This window comes from Oryzias latipes, chromosome 18 (genome assembly GCF_053564925.1).
Source record: "Oryzias latipes strain Hd-rR chromosome 18, Olatipes_Hd-rR_3.1".
NCBI lineage: Eukaryota > Metazoa > Chordata > Actinopteri > Beloniformes > Adrianichthyidae > Oryzias > Oryzias latipes.
The window spans coordinates 4,979,980-5,003,065 of NC_136254.1; the positions used below are offsets into that span (position 1 = coordinate 4,979,980).

Below are 23,086 nucleotides of genomic sequence, written 5' to 3' on the forward strand. Positions count from 1 at the left end.
TTCTGAACTGACTGGACTACAGAGAGTTGCAATAATCTATGCGAGCGCTAATCATGGCGTGGGCGGCTGTTTTCAAGATCACTGCGCCTTAAGGAGGGTTTAAGTGATCGTGCATCACTTTTCTTTATTTGGGAAAAGTTAAGCTGTGACTCATCCTGATCCCCTGGAATTCATGAAAGGAAGAATCAAATCAAATCCTTCATCCACAAAAGCATTCTTTACGTGCGTCTGAAATATAACAGCTGTGTGACAATAATGCTTAAGACAAGGTATTTAGGAAGGTTTTCAGCTTTTAATGTCAAAAATAATCAAAAAACCTTTTTAATGTGTTCTTTTCACTGTTACGCGTAAGCTTCTTGTGAAATTGTCTTCTCATTAATTGTGTAAAGGAAACATTGTGGATATTTTACCTCCACACAGTTTCATTCTTTCAGTTTCCAAACCAAACTTTAAATCCAGCAGTAAAAAGCGGATCTCATCCGATCAGAGAATCCTCCCATCAGGCTACAGAGCCTGAACTCCCTTCTGATGTCTGTTTAGAAAAACTCTTCAGCCTCTCAAAAGTCCTGCTTCTCTCCATGTTTTCACAGTTTTAGGTTCTGTCCTACTTTTTCTTTCTTTCTTTTCCTCTTACATGTATTTTTTGAATGTTAAAGGGCTAAAAGATGGACTATTTCCAGGTTGCTTGATGACTATCATTCCTCCACCACCGTGCTTCACAGCTGGAATAAGAACTTTGCATTTAATTTGTTTTTCATGTGACATTGTTGTGCTAATGACAAACACATTTACTTATTTCCTATGAATCCAGTAGTCTGTTGAGTCATGTGGGAGCAGATGCCGCACTGCTGCGTTCATACGAGTGAAGCACTGCCCCGGTTGACCTTTACACGGCTGCAGCTAGGAGAAAATACTCGACAGGCTCCAAATAGACTTACTATAGAATGAACCTCGTGACTCTAAGTATTTGCAGCTTGTTGCTGAAAATGCTTTACTGTGTGCTGAGAGCATGACCAAAGCATGAGCACTGGTTTAAATAATGAAAACACAAAAAGGCTTTTGAAATGTCTCACTTTATTTAGCAAACACAGCTCCACTTAATCCAATGTTATTTAACTGACATGCACACAAAGAATGGTCCCTTCCATCAGTCCACCCTTCAAAACATTCAGTCTCAACTGTCACCTGAATTTGGATACTTGCTTCTATAGATTGATAGGAGGAAAAGTAAGTGCCTTTTAGGAATTTCATTTTTCAGGTTCAAATCCAGATTTTTACGGGAAAGTGTACATGCTGTGCTCCCACCCTGGTTCAAATCCCGGCTGGGATTGTACCGTGTGTTGTTTGCGTGTTCTCCCTGAGCATGCATGGGTTTTCTCCGTTTCCTCCCATAGTCCTAAAACGTTCGTCCTATAGGTTAATTGACTATTCTAAATTGTCCCACGGTGTGCATTTGTTTGTTTGGTCCTGCAATGGACTTGCGACCAGTTCTGGGTGTGGCTCGCCTTTGGCTCCAGGAACCCTGTGAGCCTGAAACCGATTCAGCTGGTTCTGAATGGATGAAAGTGTGCATGTTCTTTGTGTACATGGGGCTCCTGAGCCCACAGTGTAAAATAGTTGCTGTAGATTTTAAAATAACTTACTGGCAGCTGGATGCCAGTAAGTTATTGTAAAGCATTTTACAACTTTGTTACTGTAAAATGAAATACGGTACAATTTCTTGCTGTGTTTAATTTTAAAGTATAAAGCTATAAAATGAAATACAGTACATGGATATTTTACTGTAATTCATTTTAAGGTTGTACTACCCTAAAATGAAAAACAGTAGTAGTAGTTCCAGTAATTGTACTGTGCTTCCTTTTACGATAATATTAACGTATATCATTTCCAGTATATTTACTTTAAAATAAATATGGTAAAAAAAGAGTTACTCTGGTTCTCTTATGACGTCTGTAGCTGTTTTTAGGCCATATTCCCTATTTCACTTAAAAAAAAACAGTCATTCCTGCAATTGTTTAAGGTTATATTAACATGGAATGAGTTCGTAGATCTTTGCAACACCAGACAGAGACGTACGATCCTTTATTTTACACCTCAGAACAATTTCAATTCCCCTTGAACAAAACTAACGGATGCACAGAGAGAACATTCAAACTCAACACACAAAGGTTCCCACAGGGGTTTGAACTGCAGACCTCTTTCTGTGAGAGGATGGTGCCAACCACTGCACCACCATGTCAACAGTTTCTTTATAACTATAGTAAAATGGTTGATAAACAATTAATAATGACATTTTAACAGTTAGTGTTTAGTTCTGTTTTAAACTAGCCTAATTGCTAAAAATAAAAGCCTAACAATAACTGTTTAAAGTATTCAACCAGCTCTTTCTTTTTTCTTGGTTTGCATTAAATCCATACATATTTATATATAAGTAAACTGTCTCTTTTACTACAATCATCCCATGTTTGTTATAAAATGTAAAAATCTTGTGGATCCAGTTTCTAGACCGGGTAAGACACAGTGACACATGCAGTCCAGTTACAGAAGTAAGTGAGTTTGTGATCTTCTTATTTTGTAGCCAAAGTACTAACCACTGCACCACCATGCCATCTCTGAGGAAGTATTAACTGAATTCTCTTCCAAAATTGCAAACCCTCCTGGGTAACTTCACCTTCAAGGGTGTATTTCTAAAAGCCCATCATGTCACAAATGTTTTACAGGAAACGTTTGGATTCCAAAACATGTAACCTAAAAAATTCCAATGTTTTTGTCACCTCTTCACATTGAAAACTTCACAGAGGAAAAAGAAAACCGGCTGACCTCCACTGCGTATAATGCTGGACTGGTTTCCTCTAACAAAACACCAACAGGAAGCTGTTTTAATAACAAAATAAAAGCATCATGACTCTCCATTTGCAGGAAGCTTTATTGTATTCCCCACTCACACACAGTTGAAACTCAAACATTTACGAAAAGCCAAATCCATGTTGGGAAAGCACATAGAATCACATTTTTTCTGTCCATTTCTACCAGTAAATATTACATTGAAACTTACAGCAGTGACCATGAGCTTTTTCTAATTCATTGATGTTTACAGACATTACAGTAAAATACTGCCCAGTTACAGTATAGTAACCGTAAAAAGGCAGTGGCGGTTCTACATGAACTTTCTCCCCGGGTGAGTGAAAAGGAGCTTCTGGATGACCGCCATTGTTGTTGTCGTTACCTTCACCTCGCATGCGCCAGGACGGGTCAAGGTAGAGTGGAAACGCTTGCCGGAATTGCTTGGACCATTCTAAACCGGACCAGACAGTAAGCGGTCAGTGAAAAACAAGGCTAAACTAATCTTTGTGAACCAGTAATACTCATAATGGTTACCAGCGGCTCAAATACTTCCCTCAATGAAGTGCAAAGAAATGGATTCAAATGCTTGAAAGTTGATTTCTTGATTCTCTTTGAAATTTTCTAGATGTTACAGTTTGTTTGTATATATATTCTTTGGAAAATATACATCTAAATTTAAATGTGTTTGTGTGTATGTGGCAACAGATTAGAAGGAAACATGAGTCACAGAAGGAACGGCTGACTAAATCTGCATTTCATGTCATGACTCACCACAAAAGCATACATATTAAATATCTCTACAAGTTGTGGCAAGCCTGCAGCAACCAGTGATAATGATAAGGCGAGCCCTCAGAACTCAAAGTCAAGTCCCGGTAATCAGATATGCAAAGATGGTTTAAAGTGTGTTTTTAGTCTTCACATTTGCCCGTAGAGTCTAGTTTTCTGTGCTGGTGGAGTGTTTAAAGATTTGGACAGCTGCCATGGTGAAAATGAAAGCATGCAGGGTCCAGCAGACAGATCAGCAAAGGAAAAACCAGTCCTGCTGCTGTCATAAAGGCTGGGGGACCTTTGATGCAGACTGGTCTCCTTGATTAACGTGCAGCGCTGTCATCGGCCCTTTTCCAGAGATAACCTCTAAAAGGATTGTTGCTGCGAGAAGTGTGTCAGGTGAGCAGGAGGTGACGACCGCTGCTGTTTGCTGCTCGCGTGGCACCACTCCCACTCAGCGCGGGGGCCTCTGTGATTGCATCGTCATGAGAATCAAAGTTTGTCACATGATCACTCACATTAACATCAGTTTCTCTTAGGCTGCCCACAATGCAGTATAGAAAGACATGCGGGTGTGATCCAGTCATGTCTGTGAGGTCACATGACCTGTCCTCCGTGCTGCTTGTCTCTATGACTTCAATCAATATGACAACCATGAAAACTTTCTTTTTCCCCAAACAACAGACGGAGCATCCCATCGTTTTTAAGCTCTTCCTGGCTGCTAGAGTTGTGTCAAGGGGGAGGCTGGCTGCACTCTTATTGACTAAGTTAATACTGACTTGACCTATTTAATCCAACAAGTGTGTTACACAAGTGTGTATTAAGAGCAATCTCTGAGCAAAGTAACCACACAGTTAGCTGTGGTTTGTATGGGGTGCAAAATGTGTAAAGCTACACAGTCAAATGTCAACGGCAATATTTTTGGTTATTTAGCCGGTTTTAGGAGGAAAAACAACAGGTTTCATTTTTCAAATGCATAGTTTCACCTTTTAATTCGTGTATTTATAAATGTTACATTTACAAACTAAATATTTAGTTAGCAAGCTAAATATTTAATTTAAAATTGAATATTTTTTATATGTTCAGTTTACTTAATAAATGCTTCGGTTGTTAACTAACCCTTGTGCTATCTTAGATGACCCCACCCTCATATTGACGTGTTCTACCTACCATGACAAAGGTGGATAAAGGTGGAAAGATTTCATGTAATCCATGGACACCAGTGAAGATCACAAATCATTGAAGAAAAAAGGTTCAGAGCACTGTCTAGTGGGTCTAGATGACCCAACTCCCAATGTTAAAGTGCCTAGGATAGCACAAGGGTTACAGTGACAATTACAGTTGCATAAAAAACATATGTTTGCTTGTTAATCTATTATGAATCATTTTAAATTTGATTCTGTCATGTTAAGTTACGTTGACAGTGTTTAAGTCCTAATGTATAGTTGCCAAGTCTGATTCCCCCTAGATATGAATAAATACACACCAATTTTTATTTTTTATTCTAAGAAATCAAAAACTTTTATGCACTTACAGGCCACATAAAATGAAGTGGTGGGCCACATTTGGCCCGCGGGCCTTGAGTTTGACACGTGGTCTAAGGGCAGAGATGCCCAGTTTAGTTTAGTCTGTGTAGTTAGATCAGTTTAGGATTCTCCTATTGAATATATGTATTCATGATCCATGATTTGATGTTTACTTTACAATTACCGTTATTGAAGCCCATTGAGACGACTGTTGTTGGGATTTTGGGCTCTAAAAATACAATTTAATTGAATTCTAATTCATCCAGGTAGATTCCATAAAAATAAGTCAACTGGACTTGGTTTAATCTTTGAAGATGTTCCTCCTCTTCTTCTTAGCCGAAGAGTGGAACATCTCCTAAAATTGTACGTGCCATGATTGTGTGTACAGGAAGCAGATATAAACACAAAAAAATTTAAATGTATATCATAAAACAGATGGCTCGTGCTCTGGTATGGACCTGTTAAAGCTGTTAGTATCACATGATGACCCGCTAACTAACACCGACAAGTCACAGTGACTCTGCACTGCATGTGATTTACTTGCAAGCGTCACCGACGTCTGCCTCCATCCTCCTGGTGCAGGGCAGCAGCCGACAAGCCCCTCAGCCAGCACTGGGATTTCCCAATGATGTGAAATAAACTGAATCTTTGTAGGAAACATCTGCCTCGCACCCAAAGCCACTTCCTGGGAGAAGATTAACGGGCCTCGTTTAATTGTTCTGTACCATCTGCCGCACGATGACTTCTGGTTAATGAGAACCCTGCCGATAGCAAAGCGCCGAGCAAACTGAGGTGCAGTCTCGTAAAGGTCACTTTTTGGGGCACGTTGCGGCGGTCAAACTCTGGTCAGACTCTGGTCAGACCTTACCAGGACAACAATCTGTGAGGCAGAACCAAATTATGTATTTCAGGGGTCATTTTGTGGATGGGTCTGAGGAGCTAGCTTCAGTTGGGAATCATGAGTGGCTCAGTATTTGTGTTCAGTGGTCCTAAGAATTCTTGAACGACTGTTGTTGTATGAAATGCATTTCAGTAAGCCACCTGAGTCTCACCTCAAGTTCACAAGCTCTGCCAACACAGTTGCCATGTGGAGAATGTGGAGTAGTGCAAACAGCTGGTCTGTAGGCTTGGACTTACCCTAGTCCCCAGATCATGACCCCCAAGGATGAGAAGGCAGATGAAACGTGCATGTGCACACAGCTTTGAGGGAGGGGGTGAAGGTTGCTGGGTTCATTTACAAGACCGAAACTTCTGCTCTTGACTTTTGGAAGCTCATTAAATACAACATTTCTATTAGCAGCATCAAAAACTACAACGTTAAAGTCTGAACAGGAACACGAGAGGCTGGGGCTGTTAGATTGGAGTCAAAAAGGCAAGATGTGCGAATGCTTAAAAAAATGCATGAAGGTGCTCTGTCTGAGCTCACGGACAAATAAGATGCAAGGAAAAAAATGAGGCCATTAACTGGATTAAGTGTAGGTCCCAGAAAGGAACGCGAGACATGGTGCAGATCTCTGTACATGAAGATAAATCTGCTGAGGAGGGTCCAATTTGACAGAAAACACTTATTTCGCTCCAAGAAATACATACACACACACACAGAAACATATACATATAAACAAGTGTTTGTCCATCCATCCATTTTCTTAACACACATATCCCTTTTGGGGTCACAGGGTTAATGGAGCCTGTTGGGTGAAGGCGGAGTACACCCAGGACAGGTCACTAGTTTGTCTCAGGGCCACAAGCATTTATATAGTGTTTATTTATCATTGCAGGAATGTAGCTGTATGGGACACTAAAAAACGGCGCATTAGTGTGCTTATGTGTTTGGCGCATCCTCACCAGATAGAATCAGTTACAGCCTATTTACTACAATAAAACCAAAATGATGCTGTTGACTGTTATAAATTAGCAAGGCAAAACCACCCAACAGTTTCATTTATCATTACAATGACAGTACAGGTTTATTCACAAACTTAAAGTTTGACTTTCAAAGTAAAATGTAGTTTTTATGTTGATGATTTATTGTTTAAATTAAACGAAAGTAAGGGAAAAATTACATAGATTTACTTTATTTACTTTGATATGTGGACAAATGTTGTACAAGTAAGGGTACAGACATTTTGTGCTAATTAATATTACATCTAAAATTAAGAACTTATATTTGGGCTGGATGGATTAATTCTATAGTTTTATAAAGCCTACCTTTTCTTTTGTGATTATTTTCTTATTAATCAAGCTGAATTATTAATTTATTTTTATTTACTTTAATTTTTGTAGTTGCCCTGTATTGGTTTCATTTCAGCGTGGGTGTGAATTTTAAAAGGACTACTTATTTGGACTTGTGATGTAATACTCCAGCGGAAGAAACTAACCAGCCCTCCCAGGACGGCGGAGCTTCGCCCCGTTGCCTTGGATACAAACGCGAAAGGTGTCGCATTCAGAGGAATGTTTCTTAAGGAAACTGGGTTTTCTCGGCGGACAGAGTGGCTTTCGCTAGTCCACACCGCCCGTCGGTGACTTCTCGTCGGCTGGAGCCCGAATGCGGCTGGTTTTCCTGCTGCTGTCGGAGACACGGTGGATGTGAAAACAGCGCCATTTCTGTCGGCGTCCTCCATGATACGCGATGCTACCGCAGCGGATTCCAGAGCTCGAGCTCGGAACTGCAGCGGGAGAGAGATAGCCGCTCCTCTTTCGCTGTTTCGCTCGACTTCAGCCCACGGCATGTAAGTAAACCGGCGAACAGGCTTTCTTCCCGTCTCCGCGCACACTTGGCCATTTTGGTGTTTAATTTTTAGTAGTCTTAGTGTTTTTAGTTATGACGAAACGGCGCAGGGAAAAACGTCTGACAGTCCTCTGGTACCGGGAAGCCGTTCCTCCCCCTTGATCACAACAAGCGTAGCTACGTGACGGCTAGCGTTAGCTAGCTATAGCTGGTTGGAATTTGTTTTAAAAGAGTTCTTGGATTTTGGCATTGCCATATTTATCTCCCGCGTTTCCATTTGTGTCTACAAACTTAAGCGAATTATATGTTCTCTTGACTTGTTTATTCCGAATTATTTTATGGAGAACCGTCATAGCGTTTATGTATGTCGCCGTTATAAAACCCGTGATAAATTTATCTTACTAAACAACCGGATTAAATGGGGTTATTATGACGCGATAGCTGAGACCAATGCCTAAAATTATCGTCATGCTAATTAAAATGATTAAAATAAAGAGGACAGTGACAGAAAAGGAATAGCGCTAGGAAGCTAATGTAGCTAGCATAGCTCATCTGCTAAAGGTCGGTGGTCAAGCTAACCTTGTCGTTTGACTGCCAGTGACGCAAATCCTTTTAGTTTGTCGGACGCTGAACTACGTTTGACGTTTACGAAATTCGGCATTATAATTGCACACCAAAGTTAAGGTTGTATTATTAGCGGCTTTTCCCTCAAACTCGGAGCAGTTTTATTTATTGCCGTAAACTGTCCGTTTTTTGCGCAAAACTTCAATGCGCAGCAAAAAATACTCGCACATTCCCGCCACAGCACTCCAGTCTCATGTGTTCCCATCTAACGGCAAAAAGACCGCTTCTGTTGGAAGGATTCTTGGGTCATTTAGGGGTTGTGTGGAAACCTTCAGGCAGAAATTAGCTACCAGAGCTAATGCGCACGCGAACAGCTGGCTTGGAGACACTGGTCAGCCATATTTAGCCACTATTCTATCAAGATTGCAGACCTATAAACTCCTGACCGTCTGCGTTTAACGCACTCGCTGCTGTCCCACAGAACCGTGTGGATTGCTGACACGTCATGATGGCACACTGGAGCTCCTTATCTCGCCCTTTGACGTCCTCACCGGGTGACGGCGGTGAAGTTATGTTGGATTTTCGACAAACATTCAGCGCGGAACCAGAGCGGTGTCTCTTAGGGACCGTCAATAAATTAACAAATGCCTGATATGGGGTGATGTTAGATCATAACTTAGACTCACTGTTTTGCTTAAAGAAATGGATTACAATGAAACAGGTTCATCAAGTTGTGTTCATAGGATCCTATTTATTTTGCTATGACTACAGAATAAAAGTTTGAAGTTAATATTCTGGTATTTTGTTCAGTAGCTCCCAATCAATGTGACCTTAGGATTCCAAATGTATGCCGAATTGTACCAACACCAGACACACCCATTTATTTTTGCAATTTTAGATGGTGAATAAGCCTGCACAATAAATGGCAAATTTATTGTTATCGCAATATCAAGCTGTGCAATATGCTAATCACAAACGAAGGTGAAAATTGCAATAAATGGTAAACTTAAATGTGCATCAACAATTTTATGGCAGCTTGAAGTATTTAATAAATCAAATAAATCCCTTTATGCATTTGACCAATCAGACGGAGCCCTTTTATGTTAGATGGTCGTCTCCTATGTAGACGAGGGTCATTTGGAGTGTAATTTAGGTTACGTGGCCTCTAATTTAAATGAAACGGTAGCAGTGAAATGCAAATGATGTTTTTGGTTGTTTTGCTATTTGTTCATGAATCACAAGTTATATCGTCGTCGCAATATTGATCACTAATATCGCAGATCGGTAGTTTTCCCCATATCGTGCAACCCTAATGCTGAAAATTTTTTAATATCAAAATTTCAGAGGTTTGCATATTAATTCTGGCATTTTTTCAATAGCTTCCAAACCATGTGACCCTAAAAAATGAAACTTATGCTGAATTGTGGCACTGACATCCCAACATAATGCCCACCACTTTTTCTTTGCAGCTTTAGATGAAGAATATTTTATGAGTTTTTATATTCAATTATCAGAGGTTCCCATATGAATTCTGGCCATTTTTTCAATTTACTCTAACTGTGTGACCCCACGAGTCCAAATGCATCCCATTAGTCCATTGGACGAGAGTGCAGTGCATTGGTCAAGAGTGATATTTGAGACAAGAAAACAAAACTATTTTGTGCTTCCTTTCTCCTGCTATTTGCCAGAGATTGCTGCTCTTATGTTTTTTTTTTGTTTCAAGTGTCTGTTGGGATGCCAGTGCCACAATTCGGCATACATTTCATCTTTTTGGGTCACATGGTTTTGGAGCTATTAACACAATGGCCAAAATTCATTTTAAAACTGCTAGAATTTTAATACAAAAATTTATATAAAATATTTATCATCAACAATTTCAAAACAGTGGTGTGTCTGATGTTGGGGGTGTCAGGGCCACAATTCGGGACACAGTTGGGTCACATATTTTGGGAGCTATTGAAAAAAAAAAGCCAGAATTCATACGTGAACCTCTGAAATTTTAATTAAAAAATGCATATAAAATATTCAGCATCTGTGATTGCAAAATAAATTTGTGTATGGTGTTGGTATGGTCACACAGCTATTGAAAAATTAGAATAAATACAACATGAGGAAATGCTTTATTGTAATTTAGTATTAGGTTTGATGTAAAATCTTCGCCATATCATGCACACGTCCATCGAATATCCAACCTAAAACTAACTTCACCGTGGTTTCAGCGGGTAGTTATCAAAATGCTGCTGCTGAGTGACGACAGGGCCAGCCAATCAAAAGGGTGCAGCCTCCATTCGTAATTTACGAATGTACTGCTGCCGCTCTGCAGAAACTATGTTCTCGAAAATGACAGTTTTTTTTTAATTTTAGCTAAAAGCAGCATAGTCATAATCTAAAGACCAATGGGAACACTTTGAAAATAGTTTAAAAGATGATTAAAGTGGGACTTTATCTCAACTTTGACAAAGTCTTTAAAAACTCCTTGTTTCTTCTGTTTCAGCTGATGCCGGTGAAGTAAGGCCGAGTCCCAACATGGACCACTCCGACTGAGACTTAAACACGTCTTGTGTTTTCCTCTGCAGCTGGAATCTGTCAGCAGCATAAGCCATGCCTCACGAGTGAAATTTCTTTCCTTTTTTTCTTTTTGCTAAAAGCAATAAAAACAAAAGATCCTACATGCCTCCCCATGTAGAGCCCCTTCAGTGCATCCTGCTGAAGTGAGCCCCCTCCCCGCTTCCAGGAAAGTTCTACCTTCTCCTTCCTCCTTCACCTGCCACCCTACCGTCGCTCTCCGTCACAATGCTGCTCTGCCTGACAATGGCCAAAACCTGAGGTCCCATGCGTCCAGTGAGCACCGATTCAGACGGTCCTGCTCCTCCTGAGAACTTCTCTTGCCCCTATCCTCTTGTGGGCCCCCTGCCTCCTTCAGAGATGTCCCTGCTCCAGTCGCTGGGTCCAGTGCAGAGCTGGCTCGGCCAGGAGCTTGAGAAGTGTGGGATTGATGCTATGATTTACACCCGCTACGTTCTCAGCCTCCTCCTGCATGACAGCTATGATTATGACCTGCAGGACCAGGTGAGCGTCAAAGTCTTTAAAAATATGTCACAATGCAAAAACAGAGTTTTGTTTTTTCCACTGCTGGGTTAATGTATATTTACTGAAACAGCTGGATCAGAGCTAAGGTGTGTGGGACACTGATAATGTGACGCGTGGTTGCACAAAGGCTTTTGAAATCAGGGTTGCAGAAGCCGTCGCTCTTGTGAAATTTTTTTTATTGCTGAAGTTTTCCTGTGTAAACAAAGGTTTCAGTTTCAATAGAAGTTATCACAAGTCTTCGCTTACACTGCACTCTCGATTCAGATGAGAACATTGTGTTCAAAGGCTGAAGTGCAACTCTTCCAAAGACCCAGTGCAATTTCTTAGAGCTTTCTGAAGGACCCAAACATTTTCAAGTGTTGAACCGGTTTGCTGACTTCAAGCTTCAAACCTGCCACACTTTAGGTCTCAACAAATACTGACAGTATGAGGAACAAACTGCACAGAACTGCAGCAGGTTAGTCTGCAGTTTTTATAAAGATCACTGTAAACAGCTCTGAACTGACTAACTGCAGATTTCACACTCAAAAACGGGGCCCTTAGAAATAAGTCAAAAGCATTTACTCCATTGGCAAATTTACCTCAAATAAGCACAAAAAAAAAAATTCTGCCAATGGGATATGACAAATGGTCTTAACAAGAAATCTTAAATTATGGTAAAAGAAATCTAGTCACCATGGGTGTATTCAGACTGGACACATTTAGAGTTAGATTCCCCCGATAATCCAGAACAAATTTTCAGTCTGAATACGCCCAAGTGGGCCCTGGTCCGGGACCAGGAACCGCTCTCTGACCCATCTTTGGAGGTGGTCTCGGTTCGTTTCCAATTGGACTGTGCTTTGGTTCGCTCTGTGATTCCTCAGTCTGAATAGAATCCGTCATCGGAGCAGAACAACTGAACCCAAACGTGATTGGAGTAGGAATGAAGCAACGGACAAGTCGCTGAGAAATGTAAAGCAACCATTGTTTTATCAAGCAGGAAAAAGGTCCAACTGTTTATTTGTTAGAACTTTTATTTGAACAGCTGAAAACACTTCTCACATGCTTTGATGTCACCCTAAAGGCTACCTTGTAGTTTCCTCAACAATTCTTTTAAAAACATAACACCACAACATTGACACACATCAACTCATTGACATGAGATTATATGTATTCAGGCTCGTTACAAACACTTGAACTCGACACACATAGCTTCTCACTGTTTTCTGCACAATCTATTCAACATTAACAGTTATCATCCATACCCGACATTTGCTCATTACTTAAGTTGCTAGCATCCTCTGAGTTTAAGTACACACGGCACGTCTCCTTGCAAGTAACCAACTTGCAGCACGCCTCAGCCGTACCGAAGTAACAAGTAAAAAGTGTTGTACCTGACGTTCCAAATCTAAATTTAAAGTTCTAAGAGATCTTTAGTGTGGGATCTTTAAAGAGATCTTTAGTCACATGGTTTTGTTTGCAAGCTCTGGTCTGAATGAGCCGCTTGATGCCAGTCTGAATACAGACAAAACGCAAAATTCGGGACTTGATCCGGACGAAATTAAACAGAATCAATCTGGACAAAAATGACTTTTCCTGTCTGAACAAACCCTAAGAAGTGTTTTTTCAAGTTTAGATTATTTTGCTTTTGAAAAACTTTCTTTGTGTGATTTATTCTTCTTGCAAGAAAGAAAGTGATTTTTTTCTGGTGCCCTGAAAATGTTCAGTTTTGCACAGGGATGCTTCCTGCAGAATAACCTGAGTCTGGACCCTGCAAAGAGACATAAGATCTTTCTCAATCACCAAGGAAATTGCACCACCAACCACTTTCTTTTTGTTTTGTGCAGTTACAATTTTGAAATGCAGTCCTCAACTTGAATTTTGTTGCAAACCAGTTCTGATCTGTAAAATAGTTTTTACATTCATTTATATTTGACTTTGCCTTTTCTTTGAAAGGAAAACGACATCTTCCTGGGATGGGAGAAGGGAGCTGGGAAAAAATGGGGCAGGAGCAAGAAAAAAGGAGGAACCGACCTGAGTCTGGAAGAAATGAAGAAGCAAGCTGCTGTGCAATGCCTTCGCTCTGCATCTGATGAAGTGAGATTTGTTGGTTTGGTAAACTTGGCACCTCTTAACATAATGCTCTTGCGTAGTGTTCGGCTTCTTTAGAATTTTTTCTCTCAGTTTTACTGTTTTTTCATAATATTTTGGCTTTGACTCGTTTCTTTTCTTCTGGTTTTTAAAAGCTTTTTTTTATTAAGTCAGGAATTTGAGGGAATGACTTGTTAATGTAATCAGATCCTAATTGCCTCAATCAGAGCAAATAGACCATTAAGTCAAAGCATTGTAAAAGGGAAGAACACAAAACAAAGTATATCGGTAAAAGCCTGGATTACTCTACCTTTTGTCTTTTTCTGGGGTCAACATTCGGTTTGATCCCAACATTTTATGGTTAAACCCCAAGGGGTTTAAAACAACATCAAACTGTCTTAAAAGCAGCTGCTGTTTTTTCATACTTCATATTTGAAGAATGACACGCATGTCACACCAGATAATGCTCAAATCTTCTGAAGTGGTGTTCCACGCTCTCAACAATTAACCCTTAAAGGAACGTGACTACTCCAGATCATTCATAGTCCTGATAACTGTGCTCTGGCAGGACTGGACCTACAGGTTTTGAGTTGAGGGAGGAGGAAGGATCTGCTGGAGTGCTATGCAGTGCTGCTGCTCTTTAGTTTTCAATCAGCACACAGCAGCCTGTAGGCTGTCAGCTGATCAGCATTAGCACCATTATAAAAAAGGAAAAGCTGTTTAGAGGAAACACTCATTTACTTTGACATTTCGCGGTTTTGTCAATTAAAGATTGCTGGATTATATTAGTCACTCACACGTGCTCTTAAATTCACCGCCTGCTGCTCCAGTTTCGGAACGGGACGATCTTGGGTTACGGCCGCAATCTGGTTAAGTCAGAAAGGGCTTCCAGCAGAAAAAACCTAAAGGCCAAATCCAAATATTAACTGTAGAGATCTGCTAATGCTCTGTTCAGATTAGTTCCTTCTCAGTGTAGGGAGCTAACAGAATGTGTTGTAGTGACTAGAGTAAGGAAGTGATTATTCTGCTTTTGTGTGCTTTGTATATGTATATGTGTATCAGTACTACATGTAACGCAGCCGTTACTGAGCATTCTTAAACGGACCTATGTGCGGCTGCTTACTTTGCCAGTTTTTTTATCACCTTTAACTGCTATATGTGTCTAGGCCAAAAACGTGCAGACTGCTTTCATACAGATTATTTTGTTTAAATATAGATCAGCCCTTTCAAAGGCCTAAACTCATCTAAAGATATTTTCTCTATTAGGAATTATTTGTTTTTGTTTTTTTGTTTAAATCTAATGTCGTTTTGTCTTTGCAGAATTCTGGAATTGAGAGTCTGGTTGAAGAGCTCTGTACTAAACTTAAGGACATCCAGAACAAGCAAAAAGGTTTGAGAACTGTGGCGCTCTGACAAAAATGCTGAAAGAACCTCTCCAATTTTGCATGTTCTTGTGGGATTTTTATGGAGGACAAATATTAGGAAAATTAAGCTTAAAATGTTTTTTCTGAGTATTTATTTACTCAAATCGCTGTGAATCAGGCAAAAGCTTGTAGCTGTGACGTAGATGTAATAATCGGTTGTCACAACCTCCCTGCTCCAACTCAGACTAAATCCATCTACGTCTTCCTTTTCCTCGTCTGAGCTGGTATTTGTCTTAAAACTGTACGGTTGGATAGCTTCAATATTGCTCGCCATTTTTGATGCAATGTTATTGTTCAATTGGGGGTGTGAGGGGCTGTAAGATAGCTGGAGAGTGTAAACAAAGGGACGATGGGAAGTAAGGGCAGGCTTACTCCATGACAACAGTCCCGCCCACAACTCAGAGGTGAATTTATAATGAACTACTGTCACTCTGCAGAAACTGTCCTAGAAAACAACACAGTTTTTTTTTTTATTTAAAAAACAGCCTAATCTTAATTAAAAGACCACCAGGAATGCTTTTAAAATAGATCAAATGATTATTGGAGTTGAACTTTAAAAAGGTCAAAGCAAGTTAAGTGGTGTGTGTTCTAACTGGATGCTTTGTTGTTTAATTGCATCACAGAAGAAAAGCGTATTCAGAAGAAATCTGATGGCTCCCAGTCTCCAGAGCGAGTTGAATCTCCATCTTCAAAGGACCAGGTGGAAATGTAAGCAATGCATTTAATGTCAAATGTATCATCAAAACATGCGCTGAGAGTGTGTATTTGAGACTTTCTTTTCTGTTTGGATTCAATTTTTGTATTTTCTTTGCAGGTACTATGAAGCCTTTCCTCCGTTGTCAGAGAAACCGGTTTGTCTCCAAGAAATTATGACCGTGTGGAACAAGGCGAAGGCCAGCTCATACTCAAGTTCATCCTCTGCAGCCCCACAAACCAGCACAGATACTTCCTCCCCCAAAGACAACAGTGAAGGTGAAACCACAAAGGAGCGAAACTCTGAAGCTTGTGGCATCATCACTACTGTGACCAATGAGAGAGGCCAGCAACGACGAAGCAAAAAGGAGAAAGAAAACAGATACCAAGGGGGTGCATCCGCAGAGGACAAATCTACTGTTCACTTAAAGAGACAGAATAGACACAGATCTGAGGGTAAATACCGACCCAGATCCTGGTCGTCTGGCTCCAGTGAGGCAGGCTCAAGCTCAAGTGGGAATCAGGGTGACTCAAGGTCGTCCAAAAACAAGAACGTAAGAATGCGGCACAAGTCGAGGGAGGCTGGAAAGAATAAGAGGACACGCAACAGTGGGCAGGTGAAGCTGCAGGCGAAGGTTATTGACAAAGAGGAGCGAAGAAACCCAGGAGGAAGCAGTACTGCCGCCATCGGTGGTGCTGCTAGCAAACAGTCCCAGCTTTACAAAAAGGGGAAGAGACCGCTAAAGGAGATTCGTAAAGATCCAGGCTGTTTGGAACCAAAAGAGTCCGGAGTTGAGGCCAGAAACAAGAAGGAATACATGGAGGAGCCACTTTGGTACACTGAGCCCATTACAGAGTATCTCATACCTTTCAGCAGCCATCAAAGCAAGCTGGAAACGAAATATCGAAGCAAGGAAGACTTTGCAGATGGCTATGACTTGACATCTGAAATGGATAGGTTCCCAGATAATATCCAAGGTGTCTGTATTGCCAGTGAGAGTTACCAGAGAGCGTACATAGCTGCAGGCTCATTTGTAGATGGGCACTTCGTGGAAGGTCTTGTTGAAGCTGAAGATGAAAGTGCTGGCCTCATTGGGACTTTAAGCTGCCCTCAGCCAGAGGAAAGAAAAGATTTAGATGACAAGCATCTGTCTGAATTCACCGACTTCTATGAAGTTGATATTTATCAATCCATGTTGGATACTAGTGCCTCAGACTCAATACAAGAGAGTAGGATCTTAAGCATGATTCGACAAAAGAGCAGGGAGCAAGGAGAGGTCGAGGCAGGATGTTGTTTAGTGTTAGATGGACTTGAGCAGCAAGGGAAAAGTGCAATACGGGCAGACTCACAGGAAGCTTCAGGATCTGTTGGCTTTTTAATGGAGGATCTGGAAAACATGGTTCAAGTTTGGGGATGTTATTCACCATCCACTTCCGAAGACGTAGATGGAGAAAGCTTTATTGGAGACTCTCCTGTTCGACTCTCCCCTCTTCTCGATAGTGTGTCCTTCACTTTGAGCAAATTGTCTGGAAATGTTGAGGAGCCCCCTGCTCCTGAAGCTACCAGTGAACCATCAGGCCTGAACTCATCCTGCTTCAATCTGTTCGAGCTGCAGTATGACAGCCCCACTTTTCCTCTTCCCCACGAGTCACTGTCTGTCGGTCACGAAAACAACACGGATTCTAGCAGCTGTCTCGAGCCACACTCTAATAAACAGTCTCGCTTGTTAATATGGACCAAAAATAGTGCCTTTGATGAAACTGAACACTGTTCTAACTTATCAACAAGAACTTGCAGTCCGTGGTCACATTCAGAGGAAACTCGGTCAGACAATGAGCAAGGAAACGCTACAGCAGAAGATGCTGCCCAGATTGGCAATGACGAGAATGATTGTGCTATCCCTCCTCTTCCTGCTACATATCGAGATGACCAAATCTTGGATTTTCTGCAGGAGGACTCTGTTAAAAAATGTGAAGAGGTCAGTGTTAGCACAGCGTCCAATCAGACCTTCACCAAAATATCTAAATTGGAGTCTGTTTGTGGCATAGCATTGGAAAGCAACGACAGCAAACAGTACAGCACTGGGGGGTTCCTGGACAACAGAAACCAACAGAGTGAAGATTACAGCTCAGGGATAATAAAAGACATTTGGACTGCTATTGGAAATGAAAAAGCTGCAATTTCAGGGCCTGGAGCAGAAAAATCAACCAAGGGTCTCTTCTCACAAGAGCCAAGCCCTTACTGTTGCAGCTGTCTAGAAGATCAGACTAAAGGACTTCCAGTGCAGAGGCCTCAGAAAAAAGCAGTACAGCGGTCAGAATATCACCTATGGGAAGGCAAGAAGCAAGAGCAAGACTTGGCCAAAAACAACCTCTCCAAGGTGGGTGGTGCCGGGGATTACATGACTCCGTCCAAGCCCTGGGCCTTAAACTCTGACAAGGAGACCACATCATTCATTCTCGGAGGGGTGTACGGAGAGTTGAAAACACTAAGCAGTGATAAGAATTGGGCTGTTGTGCCACCAAGTGGCTCTCATGGTAGCTTGCTACAATGTGCGGCTGCAACTGCTTCAAGCTCAGACCTGCTCACTATCACTGGCAAAGATGTGTTTATGAACAAGAGCAGCTGCTTTGCCCCAGGGCACAGGCCCCTATGGAGGCCTCTTGTGTCATTTGGACAAAGTGACCAAGCCATCAGAGGAAGTGGGGATGGAATGAATAAGGGATTTTCATTGATCTTCCATGAAGATTTGCTAGGATCTTACAGAGGCTTGCATAGTGAGGATCAAGGTTTAGAGTACCCTTTTGCATCCTTTAACCTGAACAATCCCTTCTCTCAAGTCCTCCATGTTGAGTGTTCCTTTGAGCCTGAGGACATGGCTTCGTTCAGTCCAGGATTCAAGCCAAAGTCTATTCTTTGCTCGGACTCTGAGAGTGAACCCTTCCATTCTCAAATGTATGGTATCAACCGGACGCAGTACAGGGCCATTCGCATTTCTCCCAGGACCCATTTCCGACCAATATCAGCTTCAGAGTTATCTCCTGTTGGAGTAAGTGATTCAGAGGCTGAAACTGACAAAGAGGAAGCGGGTTTTCCTGCCCTGGCACCGGTGGATGTCTTTGATGATCCTCAGGCAGACCTCAAACCTCTGGAGGAGGATGCAGAATGTGAGGGCCCTTACTACGGGAAGTCTGAACTGGAATCTGGTAAATTCCTACCCAGGTTAAAGAAGTCTGGCATGGAGAAAAGTGCCCAGACTTCTCTGGATTCACAGGAGGGTTCGAGTTCCCTCCTGCCGATTGCTGAGCAAGAGACTTGCTTAGACTGCAAAACGGCAGCAGCCGCATCGAGTGCTGGAGGACAGACGGACGTTTCTGTTGGAAAGGTTCAAAGAGAAGAATCTGCAGCGGAAAAGCAGTCCTGTTTGAGTTCACCAAAAGGTCCCATCCCCAAATACGGGATGGCTTATGACTTTGTTGGTGATGTACCAGAGGTAAGGGTTGCACACACTATTCATGATTACTGTCAGTGTGGAACAAAATCAGAGATAAAAAAAAAAGAAGTGTTTTATTTGGATAGAGGTTGTTTACATTGTTTCACAGCTGTCTGCTTTACTAAACTGGCTAACCAAATCCTGCTCTTCTTTTCCAGTTTTCCCTGTTAAATATTCGTGGACAGGGAGGAACAGAAAGCCAACAAAACGACTGTTGGTGGCAGAACACAATCTGCCCTCCCCCTTTTCCCTGGATCCCAGTGTACAGGTAGAAGGGGTTTTATTTTTTAAATCTGCAGGGACTAGAATCACATAGAATTCATAGAACAGTGTGTGGCAGAACTGGACTTGAACCTTTCTTTCTGTCAGATCTACTCTGGACAGTGCGGCCCCCTGAAGACTTGGACTGTTGCATTGTTTTTAAACAAAGAAGCACAATCTCTAGAAACGATTCTGACTCAAACAAGGCTTTTCAGGGGGCAGGTACATGTGGACTAGCTTGCACGGTTCAGGTGACCTGCTGGGGGAATACCGTCTCAGTGGGCGTCACAGTGAAAATGAAAGGAGATTCTGTTGGTTGCAAGGCAGTGAGATCCAAGTTTTCACATCACGTGATCAAAAGTTGGCTGTAGGGTTTGAGTGTTGGAGCTGATCTAAAGATTGGATTATTTTTTAAATTTTGAGTCTGGGAAATGTTTGTATTGTGAGCTGACAGGAATCTAGCCTTGGTTTCTGCCTTGTTTTGATGATTGAAGCATTCGGACATTAAAGCCAATAGGTCTTGTTAGTATTTTTGATCAGACTCAAAGTTTGAGGTTTTTGAAATGTCTTAGCAACAGTATGGACACCAACACATCTAGATGTTAGCCCTGTGGCCTGCCTGTTTGTCTGTTGTGTGTGCACGCTACCCCGTATCTCATGCTTATAAGTAGTACACCTTGCTGTTTTAGACCATAGTATTTATGTGCAAGGGGAATACAATATTTTGTAGGGCAGGCAGTATTTGAAAGCATCAACATGATGATATACAAATATTTTAAAGATCACAGGAGACCTGAGGCTCAAATCCATTTGCTCTTCCGCTAGCCTTTTTCTGACTTGAATGTATAGTGTTTGTTTGTTTTTGTGGTGTAGTAACCTGACATTGTCTTTCTCTAGGGAGCAGCAACATTTGAATACTCCAGTTCTGCAGAGGACGCCTGTCTCTGAGAGCAACTCCTCCACTCTTGTGACTGGACATCTTCCAGGAAAGATTTAGGATCATCTGAGAGCTGGGAAAATCTGATGTAGGCTAATTTTCTGAGACATGTCTTCAAACCCAAACAATAACCCTGTTGGTTTTCTTTTACTAACTTAAGAAACCTTGTGTAATCAACAATCAGATCAACATTAAGAGTGGAAATAGGAAAATTCCCCTTAAAAAAGGAAAAAAAAAAAGGTTCTGTCTTTGAGTGATGCCATAAGAAGATGTGTATTTTATCATTTTTTTTCTGTGCACTTGTTTTCAAGTCTCACAGCTAAATAGTTTGGACAATTGTTTTTTGTTCTATTCATGTCTGCCTTTGTTCCCATGTTTTTGAGTTTGAGCTAAGATTCTGATGGCTGATGGTGTTTGAATGGTTGTGCAAGTGTTTGTCCAGCCGGTCCCACTCCGCTTTTTCTAGTTGAACCTAATGTTGTGTGGAACGCCTGCCAATGCATCCTCTACTTTCCATCGACCGTTTAGAAAGAGACATTTGAATTTATGCAAGGACCTGAGAGTTTAATTTATAGTTTGTTTGGATGACTTTCTGAATGTGAAGTAGAGAATGTGTGCAGCTTTTCTTGAATATCTGTAAATTCCTCATGTGTGAAAAGTTACAAGTCGCATTGTTGAATGGTGATAGTCTTTCAAAGCTAGTAGTAGACAGTGTGGTTTATGAGACTGAAATAATATTAATAATAAAAAAATAAAATAACCGGAAAACAAAAGGAGTTTGCTGGCGAAAAGATACTAAACTTGAATTTGCTTTGCTTCATAAGAAATTGGGAAAATCCATCGGGGGGAAAAAAAAAAATCAGGACTACAGCCATTTTGGCCAAAGCCTGTCACAACCGAAACTTTGGTTTCTTTTCTGTCAATTCTGTGGTACAGACAGTGGTGCTACAAACACGCTCAAGGTGTTTTGAAGTTGCAGTTCCATGATTGTGGCTTTTCTTAGTTGATGGAAACATTTTGTTGTTTCAAGTTCAGGCGGTCAGATTGTTTTGTTTTTTTCTCTTTGAAAGGCTTTGTGTGACCACAGCTTCTCGCTGTGTGCCGCGACCGCTGATTTACCGGGCTGGAACAGCTCAGGCAGAAATACTGCCTGCTAATAAACCCCGGCATTTCAGTGCATCTTTTTGAGTAGGTGCCCCCCCCTTCCAACCTCATCAGTGATTTTTTTTTTTATTTTCTTTTTACAACCAAACCAGCATAAAGTAAAGACAATGGAGCAAATGTAAAACCAAAAAAGATGCTGTAAATGCACCAAGAATTTCTTTCTTTTTTTTTATCTGACCATCTGAGGTGTTTATAATTCTTGGTTTTTATGATATATCTTGTTGAAAAATAGATCAGAGACTCTGTTTTCAGGGTGCAGAGTCCGCAGAGCTTCAACTGGAAAGCATCAGAGATAGAAACCAAACCACCCTTGTGTAGAATTGGCAATAAAATCCTTGAGGTGAGGCGCAATAGCCCTCCATAACCTTAGGGTTTAAATGACAACATTAAACTTGTGGTTTATTTTTTTAATATATATTTTCAGAATGCTTGTGAGGATCGTGACTTCAGTGACGTTCCCTACCAGGAACACGAAGTACAGATGAGCGTAAAGTTAAAAATGTGTGCGCTTGGTAAAGCACGGCCGCAGGTGAAGGTGTTTTACCGTAGGCATGGCTTCTGCTTACGTAAATGCAAAGATTGTGAAGGCTCGCGTTTGTTGCCACTTTAAGTTTGAAGGTAGTGGAAAAAAAGAAGAAAAAAAAAAGCTCAGCGCCATGTCTTCTTTCTTTGACAGTCACTCAGGAACTTTTTATCGTAACATAACCACATCCAGACCTGTGACAGAGCATCGATGCATTCATCCAAAAGCATTTTGTTGATTGTAAAACATTGACCGTTCTTTTTGTCGGCCATCCGGCGAGGTAGCTGCCCTTAGTTCTAGAGCGATAGTCATAGAAGAGAAAAACTGAACCAATGCGGAATGCAATTGTGGAGCCCAGAGTTCTATGCAATACCTTGGTGCATGCAAACACGCGAGAGAACAAAGTCATGCTTCATGTTTGCATGTGGATTTATATTTTTTGGAATGATGGACACCTGAGGAAAACAAACAGCAGAATGTCACTGAGAATCAGAGCATGCAACGTCACACTCCACCTTTCATCAGTTGGATTAAATACATTTTTTTTTTTTAATGACAAAAGCGCAGAGTTAGCGAAAACGCCACAACTGTGTGTTTTAGTCTGAACGTGTGCAGGAAACTAAAGCACTTGGATGGAATGGGTTTCATCTCATCTGTTTCTTCTTCCATTTTCTATGGGTTGTGTTTCAATGCAAAAACATGGCTGATGGGAAAACTCATTCAGCGAGGGTTCAGAAATATGTCAACGGGTGTGCTGAGTGTCAAATGCTTTGTGGTCTAAAGAACATGTCCAACAGCGAAAAGGCAGTTGTCCTTGTCTTTTCATCTCCACCCCCATGATGCTCCTCCTCCGCCCTTCCCTCTGTCTTCCTGAATATCATCTGTTCCCAGTAGCAGTGTTCTGATTTAACATGCACCCAGACTTAAATTATTTTGGTTCATTGTGGGTTTTCTTAACATCTAATAAAGGAATAAACCAAACCTCAACACGAGTCGATGT

General features: G+C 41.2%; 1 protein-coding gene across 2 annotated transcripts; it reads left to right on the forward strand.

Annotated features, from left to right (window-relative positions):
* The first annotated feature begins 7,500 nt into the window (after positions 1-7,500).
* On the forward strand, positions 7,501-23,073 carry kiaa0232 (KIAA0232 ortholog). 2 transcript variants are annotated; one of them, XM_011487738.3, is made up of 8 exons: positions 7,501-7,867; positions 10,925-11,499; positions 13,456-13,596; positions 14,911-14,980; positions 15,638-15,722; positions 15,829-19,201; positions 19,360-19,469; positions 20,360-23,073. In XM_011487738.3, the coding sequence occupies exons 2-8, from the start codon at positions 11,263-11,265 to the stop codon at positions 20,457-20,459; spliced, it is 4,116 nt and encodes a 1,371-aa protein (XP_011486040.2). In that variant the 5' UTR covers positions 7,501-7,867; positions 10,925-11,262; the 3' UTR covers positions 20,460-23,073. The 2 variants fall into 2 exon arrangements, with proteins under 2 accessions (XP_011486040.2, XP_078792809.1); XM_078936683.1 differs by having other exon boundaries at positions 7,861-8,821; positions 8,912-11,499.
* Positions 23,074-23,086: the final 13 nt, after the last annotated feature.

Coding starts and splice junctions, on each gene's coding strand:
- kiaa0232 (XM_011487738.3), top strand. CDS start 11,263: ATGCGTCCAGTGAGCACCGATTCAGACGGTCCTGCTCCTCCTGAGAAC. Junction 14,981..15,637: donor CATCCAGAACAAGCAAAAAG/GTTTGAGAACTG, acceptor ATTGCATCACAG/AAGAAAAGCGTATTCAGAAG. Junction 19,470..20,359: donor CCCTGGATCCCAGTGTACAG/GTAGAAGGGGTT, acceptor GTCTTTCTCTAG/GGAGCAGCAACATTTGAATA.